The sequence below is a fragment of the Bos mutus genome, chromosome 6 (genome assembly GCF_027580195.1).
Source record: "Bos mutus isolate GX-2022 chromosome 6, NWIPB_WYAK_1.1, whole genome shotgun sequence".
NCBI classification, from domain to species: Eukaryota; Metazoa; Chordata; class Mammalia; order Artiodactyla; family Bovidae; genus Bos; species Bos mutus.
In genome coordinates this window covers 79815145-79829725 of record NC_091622.1, presented here as the reverse complement: position 1 = coordinate 79829725, position 14581 = coordinate 79815145, and the positions used below count along the sequence as shown (strand labels likewise).

Below are 14581 nucleotides of genomic sequence, written 5' to 3'. Positions count from 1 at the left end.
GGGTTGGCCTTGCTTGGCTAGTTTCATTCAAACAGCTAAGGTGAGCTGGTGGATTGCTGGACTGGCCAGAATGTTCAGGGCTGTAGCCACTCCTCTCTGCTCTATATGGCCTCATGCTTCATCAGAAAGTTCTGGCCTTGGTGGAATCAGGAGTGCAAATAAATGAGCACAAGCATTCAAGAATTCATGAAGCCCAGGCTTAGAACTGGTTTATGATTCCTTGTCCCACATTCTATTTGTCAGAGCAAGATACTAGGCTACCTTATATTCAAGGTTGGGAAAACCAACACCAACTCTTAATAGAAGGGACTAAAAGTCATATTGTGAGTGATGCTGACATGGTAATGGTGAATAATTGCAGCCATTGTTGCAATAAATCTGTCATACAAACTGGTAACCTAAATGTGTTCTCTCATTACTGTGATTAATATAATTTATAATGTCCTGGAAGTATGGGGTCCAATTTCTAATTCTTAGAAACATTAGATTTGTTCAGTAGAAGGTTTAAGTACATATTGAATTGGTCCTTCTCTTCCCATCCCCGATTCCAACCATTCACATACCCTTTATACAATCTCCTAGGGTTACAAGTATGCACCTCAGTGTTTGGCCCATTCTTGGGCAAAAATGTCCCCAAAAGATATATAACTTGAGCAAATTTAGGCAGAAAATGTAGGGGCCTTAAGAGGCCAACTTATGGTATAAATGTCATGGGCTCCATTAGGTGCATCCTCTTGGTCCCACATATTCCTCTCCCATTGGAAAAGGACATAGATATAGAATGCCAAGGAAAGGAGTTCCTGATTACTGTATCTAAGAGTGATATGATTAATGATATATCTGGATTCTCTCACATTTTTTCACCCAAATACTATATTGATTTTCCATATTTTAAAAACAAAATGCCAATATTCTGTTCTTTGATGTCAGCAAGGGGATAGAACAGTGGGAAACTATGATGTCGATAGGTGCACGTTGGAAAGAAGTTTTCAGCAGTCCTTATCAATATTTCTTGTTGTTAGAGTGACTGTCACAATGACATTCTGATCAGCTGGATAACAAACCTTGAACCATGTTATATCAATGTGCAACAAATTACCACAAACTTAGCAGCTTAAAACAGCAATTATTTATGAGCTCAAAGATATAATTTGGCTGGATTCTCTACTCAGAGTATCCAAGTTTAGAATAAGGTATCAGCTACATTGAATTCTCATCTAGACTTCTGAGGAAATCTACTTCCACCTTCAGTCTTGTTGGCAGAATTCACTTTTTAGCTTTTATGAGAGAGATCCCTATTTCCTGGATGGCTATCAGTTCCTAGAGGTCACTTTAATTATTTGCCAGGTAGCCCTCTTCATTTTTAAACCAACAATAGTATAGTGACTCTTCCCAGTGTATTAAATCTTGGTATCCCTATTTCTGACTCCATTCAGATTTGTTATTAACTCTGGCCCACCAAGATGACCTCTTTTGAAGCCATATATCATAAACTAGGCAAGAAAATCATAGCTTACTATATTCATGTTGGATTTATCAAAATTAATATATAACAATTGCCTATTTTTATCTTATAAAAAATACCTGTAAGCATAATTATAAGTCTAAATATTATATTTAAAAAATCAAAATATGGTCAAAATTTAATATCTTACTTTCTTTCAATAATAAAGAATGAAAGGAAATTTGTACATAAGTAGAGTTAATATAATTCATAAATAGTTTAGCATAAAGTATAATACAAATAGGAGAAGACAATGGCACCCCACTCCAGGACTCTTGCCTGGGAAGTCCCATGGATGGAGGAGCCTGATAGGCTGCAGTCCATGGGGTCGCAAAGAGTCGGACGTGACTGAGTGACTTCACTTTCACTTTTCACTTTCATGCATTGGAGAAGGAAATGGCAACCCACTCCAGTGTTCTTGCCTGGAGAATCCCAGGGACGGGGGAGCCTTGTGGGCTGCCATCTATGGGGTCACACAGAGTCGGACACGACTGAAGCGACTTAGCAGCATAATACAAATAAAAACAATAACATTAATAGTATTGTACTTGTGAGATGCATCTATGCTGGTATACACAGTTCTAATCTACTCATTTATCTTTCTGTATAATATACTTTTGTTTGAATAAAACAGATTATATTTATCCACATCTTGTTTATGTATACTTAAGATTTTTATGTTTTGCTACTACAAACAATACTAAAAAAGACACCTTTGTACATATCTTTCAGTACACAATGGCAAACTTATCTAGTGTTCATTTTTAAGAGCAGAACATTTCTTTCACAAACTTTCCATCATCACTTCTGTTTCTTCCTATTTCATGAGAAAGTTTTAAATAATCTTTGCTGTGTGTTTGTCTTCTGAATTCAAAAGCCTGGAGTGCTAGGAAACTCAGTCTCAGTTTGTATTCCTTCATTTCAAACTGCATGCATAAATAATCTCACCATGCCCCATGGCTTTAACTGTCAATGACTTTGAAAATATCTTCAGACACAGCCACCCAACTGCCTACTTGACAGCTCCCAGTTGAAGACCTAATAGATATCTCACATTAAATGCACCCTAATTGAAATTTTCTTTTTTTTTTGTATACTTTGCTGTTTATGTGTATATATATATTTATTTACTTTATAATATTGTATTGGTTTTGCCATACATCAACATGAATCTGCCATGGGTGTACACATGTTCCTCATCCTGAACCCCCCTCCCACCTCCCTCCCTGTACTACCCCCCTGGGTCATCCCAGTGCAAATCTGGTCTTTCCTCACTCTACTCTTTGTCAGTTAATGATATTACAATGCAGTTAAGTGCTCAGGACAAAAATTTACCTCAACCTGAATCTCACAGGTTAAACTTGCTCTAAGATCAAACTTTTTGGGGTTGATGAATTTTTAACCTCTCTACCACTGCCGTCTTAGTCCAAATAAACCTCATACCGTGGTTGGTGAATTCTTACTTTCTTCTAAATAATCTAGCTTCCTTTTCTTCCCAGTTACCATACAACAATCACAATGATCTTTTTGAAAGCTGAATCAAGCCCATCCCCAGGTGCTTTACGATGACTTTTAAAATTCTAGAGGGGAGGAGCTAAGATGGCAGAGGAATAGGACGGGGAGACCACTTTCTCCCCCACAAATTCATCAAAAAAACATTTAAACGCCAAGTAAATTCCACAAAACAACTTCTGAATTCCGGCAGAGGACATCAGGCACCCAGAAAAGCAACCCATTGTCTTCGAAAGGAGGTAGGAAAAAATATAAAGGACAAAAAAAGAGACAAAAGAGGGAGGGACGGAGCTCCATCCCAGGAAGGGAGTCTTAAAATAAGAGAAGTTTCCAAACATCAGGAAACACTCTCACAGCCGAGTCTGTGCCGAGCCTTGGAAGCACAGAGGGCAACATAACAGGGAGGAAAAATAAATAAACAATTAAAACCCATAGATTATGAGCCCAACATTAACTCCCCCAGCAGAGAAGCAGTGCAGACACTGGCACCTGCCACTAGCAAGCAGGGGCTGGGCAGGGAGGCACGGGATGCATCGCTTAGAGTGAGGATCTGGCCTGAATGCCCTGAGCGCTACCTGAGCAAACTAATTTGGGTTACCAAACCAGACTGTGGGATAACTACCACATGAAAAGCCAGCCCTAACCTAAGACACTGCCAGGCCCGTGCACAGAACAAAGGACTGAACAGAGATAGCTGGCTGCAGACCATCCCCCTCCAGTGACAGGCAGCAAGAGCCAGAAGGGGGCAATCGCAGCCCAGAGACATTATCTACAAAACCGTAAGCAGGCTTCTTTGCTAACTAAGACTTCTTGGGGTTCTGGACGGTCAACATCCGCCTGAGAAGGTGCACCAGTTGTACACCCAGAAAACCGAGCCACGGGGAGGCGATAAGTCGCAGCAACCACACTCACCAAACACCTCATCACCTGAGCTGCTTGGACCTGGGAAGGGCACAAAACGCAGGCCCAACCAAGTCTGCGCCTCTGAGGACTACCCGAGTGCCTGAACCTGAGCAGCTTAGACCTGGGAGGTGCAAGCAGCCCAGGGCTGGCCTCAGATGGTTCCCAGCAGAGCAATCTAGAGCCTGAGCAGTGTGGGCAGGGAGGCTACCTGCGCCGTGAGAGGGGATTAGGCCCAGTGTGGCTGAGGTACTGCAAGCACACGCCAGTGTTATTTGTTTGCAGCGTCCCTCCCTCCCCAAAGCGTGACTGAACAAGTGAGACTAAAAGAAAAAAAAAAGTGTCCACCACCGCCCCCTTTGTATCAGGGCGGAAATCAGACACTGAAGAGACCAGCAAACAGAAGAAGCTATAACAGATGGAACCGCCTTGGAAGCGACAGGCAATAGATTAAAACCCTGTCATTAGTACAAACCACATAGGAAGGGGCCTATAGATTTTGAGAAATATAGGCCGGATCAAGGAACTAGCCGAAAATGAACTGCCCCACAATACCACAACACCAGAGAAAATCCTAGATATATTTTTACTATTTTTATGATCATTCTTTCTTTCTTTCTTTCTTTTTTAATTTTTTAAAAAAATTTAAGTCCTCTATTACTCCTTTAATTTTGAATTTTATAACCTACTATTACTTTGCAAAAAAAAAAAACCCTATTTTTTTTAAAGCAAACTTCATATATATATTCTTTATAATTTTTGTAACCTTGTTTTTTTTTTTCTTTTTCTCTCTCTTTTTTTTTTTTTCTTCTTTTCTTTAACATCATATTTTTGAAATTCCAAACTCTACTCTAGATTTTTAATTTTAGCTTTTTGGTTGCTGCTGCTGCTAAGTCGCTTCAGTTGTGTCTGACTCTGAACAACCCCATAGACGGCAGCCCACCAGGCTCCCCATCCCTGGGATTCTCCAGGCAAGAATACTGGAGTGGGTTACCATAGCTTTTTGGTATTTGTTATCAATTTTGTACCTATTTTTTTAAAAATAATTTTGGGGACTTTTTTTTTTTCTTTCTTTCTCTTCTTCTTTTCTTTAACATTGTATTTTTCAAATTCCAAACTCTACTCTAGATTTTTAACTTTTGCTTTTTGATATTTGTTGTCAATTTTGTACCTATATTTTCTTTATAATTTTTGTTTGTTTTTGTTTGTTTGTTTTTTCTCTTTCTTTTTCTTCTTCTTTTCTTTAACATTGTATTTTTCAAATTCCAAACTCTACTCTAGATTTTTAACTTTTGCTTTTTGGTATTTGTTATCAATTTTGTACCCATATTTTCTTTATAATTTTTGTGACTTTTTTTTTTTCCTTTTCTTTTTCTCTCATTCTTTTCCTTCTTCCTGTCTTTAACATTGTATTTTTGAAATTCCAAATTCTACTCTAGATTTTTAATTTTTGCTTTTAGGTATTTGTTACCAATTTTGTACCTTTAAGAACCCAATCTTCAGTACCCATTTTTCACTAGGGAGAAAAATTACTGGCTTGACTGCTCTCTCCCCCTTTGGACTCTCCTTTTTCTCCACCAGGTCGCTTGTGTCTCCTCCCTAACCCCTCTCTAGTCTACCCAACTCTGTGAATTTCTGTGTGTTCCAGACGGTGGAGAACACTTAGGGAACTGATTACTGGCTGGATCTGTCTCTCTCCTTTTCATTCCCCCCTTTTATCCTCCTGGCCACCTCTGTCTCCTTCCTTCCTCTTCTCTTCTCTGTATAACTCCGTGAACATCTCTGAGCGGTCCACTTGTGGACTGCACATAAGGAAGTGATTACTGGCTAGCCCGCTCTCTCCTCTACTGATTCCACCTCATCTCATTCGGGTCACCTCTAACTCCCTCCTCCCTCTTCTTTTCTCCATGTAACACTGTGAACCTCTCTGGGTGACCCTCACGGTGGAGAAACTTTTCATCTTTAACCTAGATGTTTTATTGATGATGCTGTATATAAGAAGAAGTTTAGAGACTACTGTAAAAATAAGACTGATAACTGGAAGCAGGAGGCTTAAGTCCAAACCCTGACTCCAGGGAACTCATGACTCCAAGGAACATTAACTTACAGGAGCTCATCAAACGCCTCCATACCTACACTGAAACCAAGCACCACACAAGGGCCAACAAGTTCCAGGGCAAGACATACCAAGCAAATTCTCCAGCAACACAGGAACACAGCCCTGAGCTCCAATACACAGGCTGCCCAAAGTTACTACAAAACCATAGACACCTTATAACTCATCACTGGACACTTCATTGCACTCCAAAGAGAAGAAATCCAGCTCCACCCACCAGAACACGAACACAAGCTTCCCTAAACAAGAAACCTTGACAAGCCACCTGTACAAACCCACACACAGAGAGGAAATGCCACAATAAAGAGAACTCCACAAACTGCCAGAATACAGAAAGGACACCCCAAACTCAGCAATTTAAACAAGATGAAGAGACAGAGGAATACCCAGCCAGTAAAGGAACAGGATAAATGCCCACCAAACCAAAAAAAAGAGGAAGAGATAGGGAATCTACCTGATAAAGAATTCCGAATAATGATAGTGAAATTGATCCAAAATCTTGAAATCAAAATGGAATCACAGATAAATAGCCTGGAGACAAGGATTAAGAAGTTGCAAGAAAGGTTTAACAAGGACCTAGAAGAAATTAAAAAGAGTCAATATATAATGAATAATGCAATAAATGAGATCAAAAACACTCTGGAGGCAACAAATAGTAGAATAACAGAGGCAGAAAATAGGATTAGTGAATTAGAAGACAATGGTAGAAATAAATGAATCAGAGAGGAAAAAAGAAAAACGAGTTAAAAGAAATGAGGACAATCTCAGAGACCTCCAGGACAATATTAAATGCTAAAACATTCAAATCATAGGAGTCCCAGAAGAAGAAGACAAAAAGACAGACCATGAGAAAATACTTGAGGAGATAATAGTTGAAAACTTCCTTAAAATGGGGAAGGAAATAATCACTCAAGTCGAAGAAATCCAGAGAGTCCCAAACAGGATAAACCCAAGGCGAAACACCCCAAGACACATATTAATCAAATTCACAAAGATCAAACACAAAGAACAAATATTAAAAGCAGCAAGGGAAAAACAACAAATAACACACAAGGGAATTCCCATAAGGATAACAGCTGATCTTTCAAAAGAAACTCTTCAAGCCAGGAGGGAATGGCAAGACATACTTAAAGTGATGAAAGAAAATAACCTACAGCCCAGATTATTGTACCCAGCAAAGATCTCATTCAAATACGAAGGAGAAATCGAAAGCTTTACAGACAAGCAAAAGCTGAGAGAATTCAGCACCACCAAACCAGCTCTCCAACAAATGCTAAAGGATCTTCTCTGGACAGGAAACACAAAAAGGGTGTATAAATTCTAAGCCAAAACAATAGAGTAAATGGCAATGGGATCATATTTATCAATAATTACCTTAAACGCAAATGGGTTGAATGCCCCAACCAAAAGACAAAGACTGGCTGAATGGATACAAAAACAAGACCCCTACATATGTTGTCTATAAGAGACCCACCTCAAAACAGGGGACACATACAGACTGAAAGTGAAGGGCTGGAAAAAGTCTTTCCATGCAAATAGAGACCAAAAGAAAGCAGGAGTAGCAATACTCATATCAGATAAAATAGACTTTAAAACAAAGGCTGTGAAAAGAGACAAAGATGGTCACTACATAATGATCAAAGGATCAATCCAAGAAGAAGATATAACAATTATAAATATATATGCAACCAATATAGGAGCACTGCAATATGTAAGACAAATGCTAACAAGTATGAAAGGGGAAATTAACAATAACACAATAATAGTGGGAGACTTTAATACCCCACTCACATCTATGGACAGATCAACTAAACAGAAAATTAACAAGGAAACACAAACTTTAAATGATACAATAGACCAGTTAGACCTAATTAATATCTATAGGTCATTTCATCCCAAAACAATGAATTTCACCCTTTTGTCAAGTGCACACCTTCTCCAGGATAGATCACATCATGGGCCACAAGTCTAGCCTTGGTAAATTCAAAAAATTGAAATAATTTCAGGCATCTTTTCTGAACACAATGCAGTAAGATTAAATCTCAATTACAGGAGAAATACTGTTAAAAATTCCAACATATGGAGGCTGAACAACATGCTGCTGAATAACCAACAAATCACAAAGAAATCAAAAAAGAAATCAAAATTTGCATAGAAATGAATGAAAATGAAAACACAACAATCCAAAACCTGTGGGACACTGTAAAAGCAGTCCTAAGGGGAAAATTCATAGCAATACAGGCATACCTCAAGAAACAAGAAAAAAGTCAAAAAAAATAACCTAACTCTACACCTAAAGCAACTAGAAAAGTAAGAAATTAAGAACCCCAGGGTTAGTAGAAGGAAAGAAATCTTAAAAATTAGGGCAGAAATAAATGCAAAAGAAACAAAAGAGACCATGGCAAAAATCGACAAATCCAAAAGCTGGTTCTTTGAAAAGATAAATAAAATTGACAAACCATTATCCAGACTCATCAAGAAACAAAGGGAGAAAAATCAAATCAATAAAATTAGAAATGAAAATGGAGAGATCACAACAGACAACACAGAAATACAAAGGATCATCAGATCAGATCAGATCAGTCGCTCAGTCATGTCCGACTCCTTGCGACCCCATGAATCGCAGCATGCCAGGCCTCCCTCTCCATCACCAACTCCCGGAGTTCACTCAGACTCACGTCCATAGATTCAGTGATGCCATCCAGCCATCTCATCCTCTGTCGTCCCTTTCTCCTCCTGCCCCAATCCCTCCCAGCATCAGAGTCTTTTCCAATGAGTCAACTCTTCGCATGAGGTGGCCAAAGTACTGGAGTTTCAGCTTTAGCATCATTCCTTCCGAAGAAATCCCAGGGCTGATCTCCGTCAGAATGGACTGGTTGGATCTCCTTGCAGTCCAAGGGACTCTCAAGAGTCTTCTCCAACACCACAGTTCAAAAGCATCAATTCTTTGGCGCTCAGCCTTCTTCACAGTCCAACTCTCACATCCATACATGACCACAGGAAAAACCGTAACCTTGACTAGATGAACCTTGGTTGGCAAAATAATGTCTCTGCTTTTGAATATGCTATCTAGGTTGGTCATAACTTTCCTTCTAAGGAGTAAACGTCTTTTAATTTCATGGCTGCAGTCACCATCTGTAGTGATTTTGGAGCCCAGAAAAATAAAATCTGACACTGTTTCTACTGTTTCCCCATCTATTTCCCACGAGGTGATGGGACGGGATGCCATGATCTTCGTTTTCTGAATGTTGAGCTTTAAGCCAACTTTTTCACTCTCCACTTTCACTTTCATCAAGAGGCTTTTTAGTTCCTCTTCACTTTCTACCATTAGAGACTACTATCAGTAATTATATGCCAATAAAATGGACAATGTGGAAGAAATGGACAAATTCTTAGAAAAGTACAACTTTCCAAAACTCGACCAGGAAGAAATAGAAAATCTTAATAGACCCATCACAAGCACGAAAATTGAAACTGTAATCAGAAATCTTCCAACAAACAAAAGCCCAGGTCCAGACGGCCTCACAGCTGAATTCTACCAAAAATTTAGAGAAGAGCTAACACCTATCCTACTCAAACTTTTCCAGAAAATTGCAGACGAAGGTATACTTCCAAACTCATTCTATGAGGCCACAATCACCCTAATACCAAAACTTGACAAAGATGCCACAAAAAAAGAAAACTACAGGCCAATATCACTGATGAACATAGATGCAAAAATTCTTAACAAAATTCTAGCAATCAGAATCCAACAACACATTAAAAAGATCATACACCATGACCAAGTGGGCTTTATCCCAGGGATGCAAGGATTCTTCAATATCCGCAAATCAATCAATGTAATACACCACATTAACAAATTGAAAAATAAAAACCATATGATTATCGCAATAGATGCAGAGAAAGCCTTTGACAAATTTCAACATCCATTTATGATAAAAACTCTCCAGAAAGCAGGAACAGAAGGAACATACCTCAACATAATAAAAGCTATATATGACAAACCCCCAGCAAACATTATCCTCAATGGTGAAAAATTGAAAGCATTTCCTCTAAAGTCAGGAACAAGACAAGGGTGCCCACTTTCCCCATTACTATTCAACATAGTTTTGGAAGTTTTGGCCACAGCAATCAGAGCAGAAAAAAGAAATAAAAGGAATCCAAATTGGAAAAGAAGAAGTAAAACTCTCACTGTTTGCAGATGATATGATCCTCTACATAGAAAACCCTAAAGACTCCACCAGAAAATTACTAGAACTAATCAATAAATATAGTAAAGTTTCAGGATATAAAATCAACACACAGAAATCCCTTGCATTCCTATACACTAATAATGAGAAAATAGAAAGAGAAATGAAGGAAAAAACTCCATTCACCATTGCAATGAAAATAATAAAATACTTAGGGACATATCTACCTAAAGAAACTAAAGACCTATATATAGAAAACTATAAAACACTGGTGAAAGAAATCAAAGAAGACACTAATAGATGGAAAAATATGCCATGTTCATGGATTGGAAGAATCAATATTGTGAAAATGAGTATACTACCCAAAGCAATTTATAGATTCAATGCAATCCCTATCAAGCTACCAACAGTATTCTTCACAGAGCTAGAACAAATAATTTCACAATTTGTATGGAAATTCAAAAAACCTCGAATAGGCAAAGCTATCTTGAGAAAGAAGAATGGAACTGGAGGAATCAACCTGCCTGACTTCAGGCTCTACTACAAAGCCACAGTCATCAAGACAGTATGGTACTGGCACAAAGACAGAAATATAGATCAATGGAACAAAATAGAAATCTCAGAGATAAATCCACGCACATATGGACACCTTATCTTTGACAAAGGAGGCAAGAATATACAATGGATTACAGACAATCTTTTTAACAAGTGGTGCTGGGATAACTGGTCAACCACTTGTAAAAGAATGAAACTAGATCACTTTCTAACACCATACACAAAAATAAACTCAAAATGGATTAAAGATCTAAACATAAGACCAGAAACTATAAAACTCCTAGAGGAGAACATAGGCAAAACACTCTCCAACATACATCACAGGAGGATCCTCTATGACCCACCTCCCAGAATATTGGAAATAAAAGCAAAAATAAACAAATGGGACCTAATTAAACTTAACACTTCCTTTGCACAACAAAGGAAACTATAAGCAAGATGAAAAGACAGCCTTCAGAATGGGAGAAAATAATAGCAAATGAAGCAACAGACAAACAACCAATCTCAAAAATATACAAGCAACTGCTATAGCTCGATTCCAGAAAAATAAATGACCCAATCAAAAAATGGGCCAAAGAACTAAATAGACAATTATCCAAAGAAGACATACAGATGGCTAACAAAGACATGAAAAGATGCTCAACATCACTCATTATCAGAGAAATGCAAATCAAAACCACTATGAGGTACCATTTCACGCCAGTCAGAATGGCTGTGATCGAAAAGTCTACAAGCAATAAATGCTGGAGAGGGTTTGGAGAAAAGGGAACCCTCTTACAGTGTTGGTGGGAATGAAAACTAGTACAGCCACCATGGAGAACAGTGTGGAGATTCCTTAAAAAACTGGAAATAGAACTTCCTTATGACCCAGAAATCCCACTGCTGGGCATACACACTGAGGAAACCAGAATTGAAAGATACACGTGTACCCCAATGTTCATCACAGCATTGTTTATTATAGCCAGGACATGGAAGCAACCTAGATGTCCATCAGCAGATGAATGGATAAGAAAGCAGTGGTACATATACACAATGGAGTATTACTCAGCCATTAAAAAGAATACATGTGAATCAGTTTTAATGAGGTGGGTGAAACTGGAGCATATTATACAGAGTGTAGTTAACCAGAAAGAAAAACACCAATACAGTATCCTAACGCATATATATGTAATTTAGAAAGATGGTAACAATTACCCTGTATGCGAGACAGCAAAAGAGACACTGATGTATAGAACAGTCTTTTGGACTCTGTGGGGGAGGGAGAGGGTGGGATGATTTGGGAGAATGGCATTGAAACATGTATAATATCATATATGAAATGAGTCACCAGTCCAGGTTCGATGCTCGATACTGGATGCTTGGGGCTAGTGCACTGGGACGACCCAGAGGGATGGTACGAGGACGGAGGAGGAAGGAGGGTTCAGGATTGGGAACACATGTATACCTGTGGTGGATTCGTTTTGATATATGGCAAAACCAATACAATATTGTAAAGTTAAAAAATAAATAAATAAATAAACAGGAAAAAAATAAAGAAACCTGTAAAAAAAATAAAATTCTACTCCATCTAATTCATCTACATTAAAATCAATTATAGAACAGTTTATATGTATGTCTACTGACACACAAAATTATACTTCAAAATATACTTTATCGTATTTGATTATGATATTATCTAAAATTACATTTTTCTCAGAACACATTAGTAGCTAGTGGTAATCTGTAGTTTGTTTAAATGGCATTAGAAAACCACTGTGTATTTGAAAATTTGCCAGATATATTTTCTAAAATTGGTTTATTCATATGTTGTCTTACTTTAAAGATTTACTATAAATTGCAATTTCTATATGAAATTTATCCTTAGCTTTCACTGGTTTCACATTAAAAATTTTTATCATTTGTTTGCCTCAACATTGTATTAAAATATTATTTCCTTATTGTTTAAGGTGGGCCCTTTCTGAAGGACAACTTAACCATTCAAAGTGTTGCAGCTTCGTCTATTGTCACACTCTATTTTACAGACCTAGGTCAACAAGTCAGTTGGACTACAGTAAGTATCAATTTGAAATGCAATATAGATGTCCCACATTTTGATGTGAATGATTTGTTGAGAGAGGATATCTTCTATCAAATAAATTCATAGTGAAACAAAATATTGCATTAAAAGTATTTTAAATTCTCCATTCTTACTATGATCAGTGGCCAAATTTCCATTCAAGAACTGGAGAAATGGGGGGAAAATGGTTGAAAGAAGAAATAATTACTTTGTAAATTCAAATCTATCTCATGACTGATGGCCTTATCTCTATTTTCCCTGTGTCTTGTCAGTTACTTGGTATTTCTTCATCTTTTCCTTCTAGGAGCCTCAGTATGATGAAGACACATTTGTCATTGGAAAGAAGGGAGATAGAATATTCAATAAAAAATGTCCCAAGACAGTTGAGAGGACATTTTAAAATCTGAGAGTGAAGAAATAAGACTTATTTGAGTTGTAGGGGTTGGGGTGTTCTTTCAACTTTCTTGAAGGAGGTAATTTTAAAGTGGTGGCAACTGAATCCAATAGCATTAGAAGAATGAAGACCATATTAAAAAACAGGAGAAGAAACAGAAAACACTTGATACTACTTCACAAGTACTGAAGGATTCATGAGTAATGAATAGATAGATGGGATATCTTCAGTAGCAAGAAGCTATGTGGTATTTGGAAAAGACTCTGATGCTGGGAGGGATTGGGGGCAGGAGAAGGGGACGACAGAGGATGAGATGGCTAGATGGCATCACTGACTCGATGGACATGAGTCTGGGTGAACTCCAGGAGTTGGTGATGGACAGGGAGGCCTGGCGTGCTGTGATTCATGGGGTCACAAAGAGTTGGACATGACTGAGCGACTGAACTGAACTGAACTGATGTGGTATTTAGTGACAGGAAGTGAAGGAGTTAATCTGATGAGTAACTTTGACACTGATGTACAAAAATTAGTGCAATCATTCATTTTTGAGTTAAATTTAATCTATTTTCTTTATATTATTCAGACGTTTAATATTTTTTCTGGTTACATTCGATTTCATATTTGTGATGTGATTACTTTTAATATTTTCTATTCAAACTGGCTTTCTTTTGCCAGCTTAGTGTTTTGAGTTTTCCCTGTATAGTTAAACAATCAATTTTTAAAATTATTAAAGACACAGGATAATTTATACATTGTTATTTAAGTCTCATAATGAGAAATTCAAGTTTACATTCATTGATCAAAATGTCACACGCTTTAATTTTCCACCAATTTTTCCTGTATTATCTTCTTGAATTTAGATAATTACATTTAGTGTGCTTGGCTAAATGGTTGCTCTAGTTTCCAAGATTTATTGAGCCTTTGAGTGTTAATTTGTTGCATTAAAAAATAAATAAAACTAAGTTTAGAGTTATTTGGCCACCTGATGTGAATAAATGACTCATTGGAAAAGACCCTGATGTTGGAAAAGATTGAGGGCATGAGGAGAAGGGGACAACAGAGGATGAGATGGTTGATGGCATCACCACCTTGATGTTGGTGATGGACAGAGAAGCCTGGCATGCTGCAGTCCATGGGGTCACAAACAGTCACACATGACTGAACAACTGAACTGAACTGAACTGAAGTTTAGAGTATTCTGAATCTTTGTGGAGTATATCATACTGTTTACCAAAAAGCTACTAATGCATGCATATTGTAACAAAGTATTTAGAGTTTAGAAGTAATATCTACAGACCCTTGCTAGAAGAAATGTTAGACAAGCAGATTTTGATCTTTAAAGGTTAAAATATTC

The 14581-nt window shown here is 37.7% G+C and overlaps 1 protein-coding gene across 1 annotated transcript in view; it reads left to right on the top strand.

Annotated features, from left to right (window-relative positions):
• TECRL (trans-2,3-enoyl-CoA reductase like) overlaps positions 1-14581 on the top strand; it is a 142671-nt gene that overhangs the window by 76224 nt on the left and 51866 nt on the right. The window contains exon 4 of the mRNA XM_070372954.1: positions 12724-12827. Within this exon, the coding sequence (XP_070229055.1) occupies positions 12724-12827 (104 nt within the window). The remainder of the gene's footprint in view (positions 1-12723; positions 12828-14581) is intronic.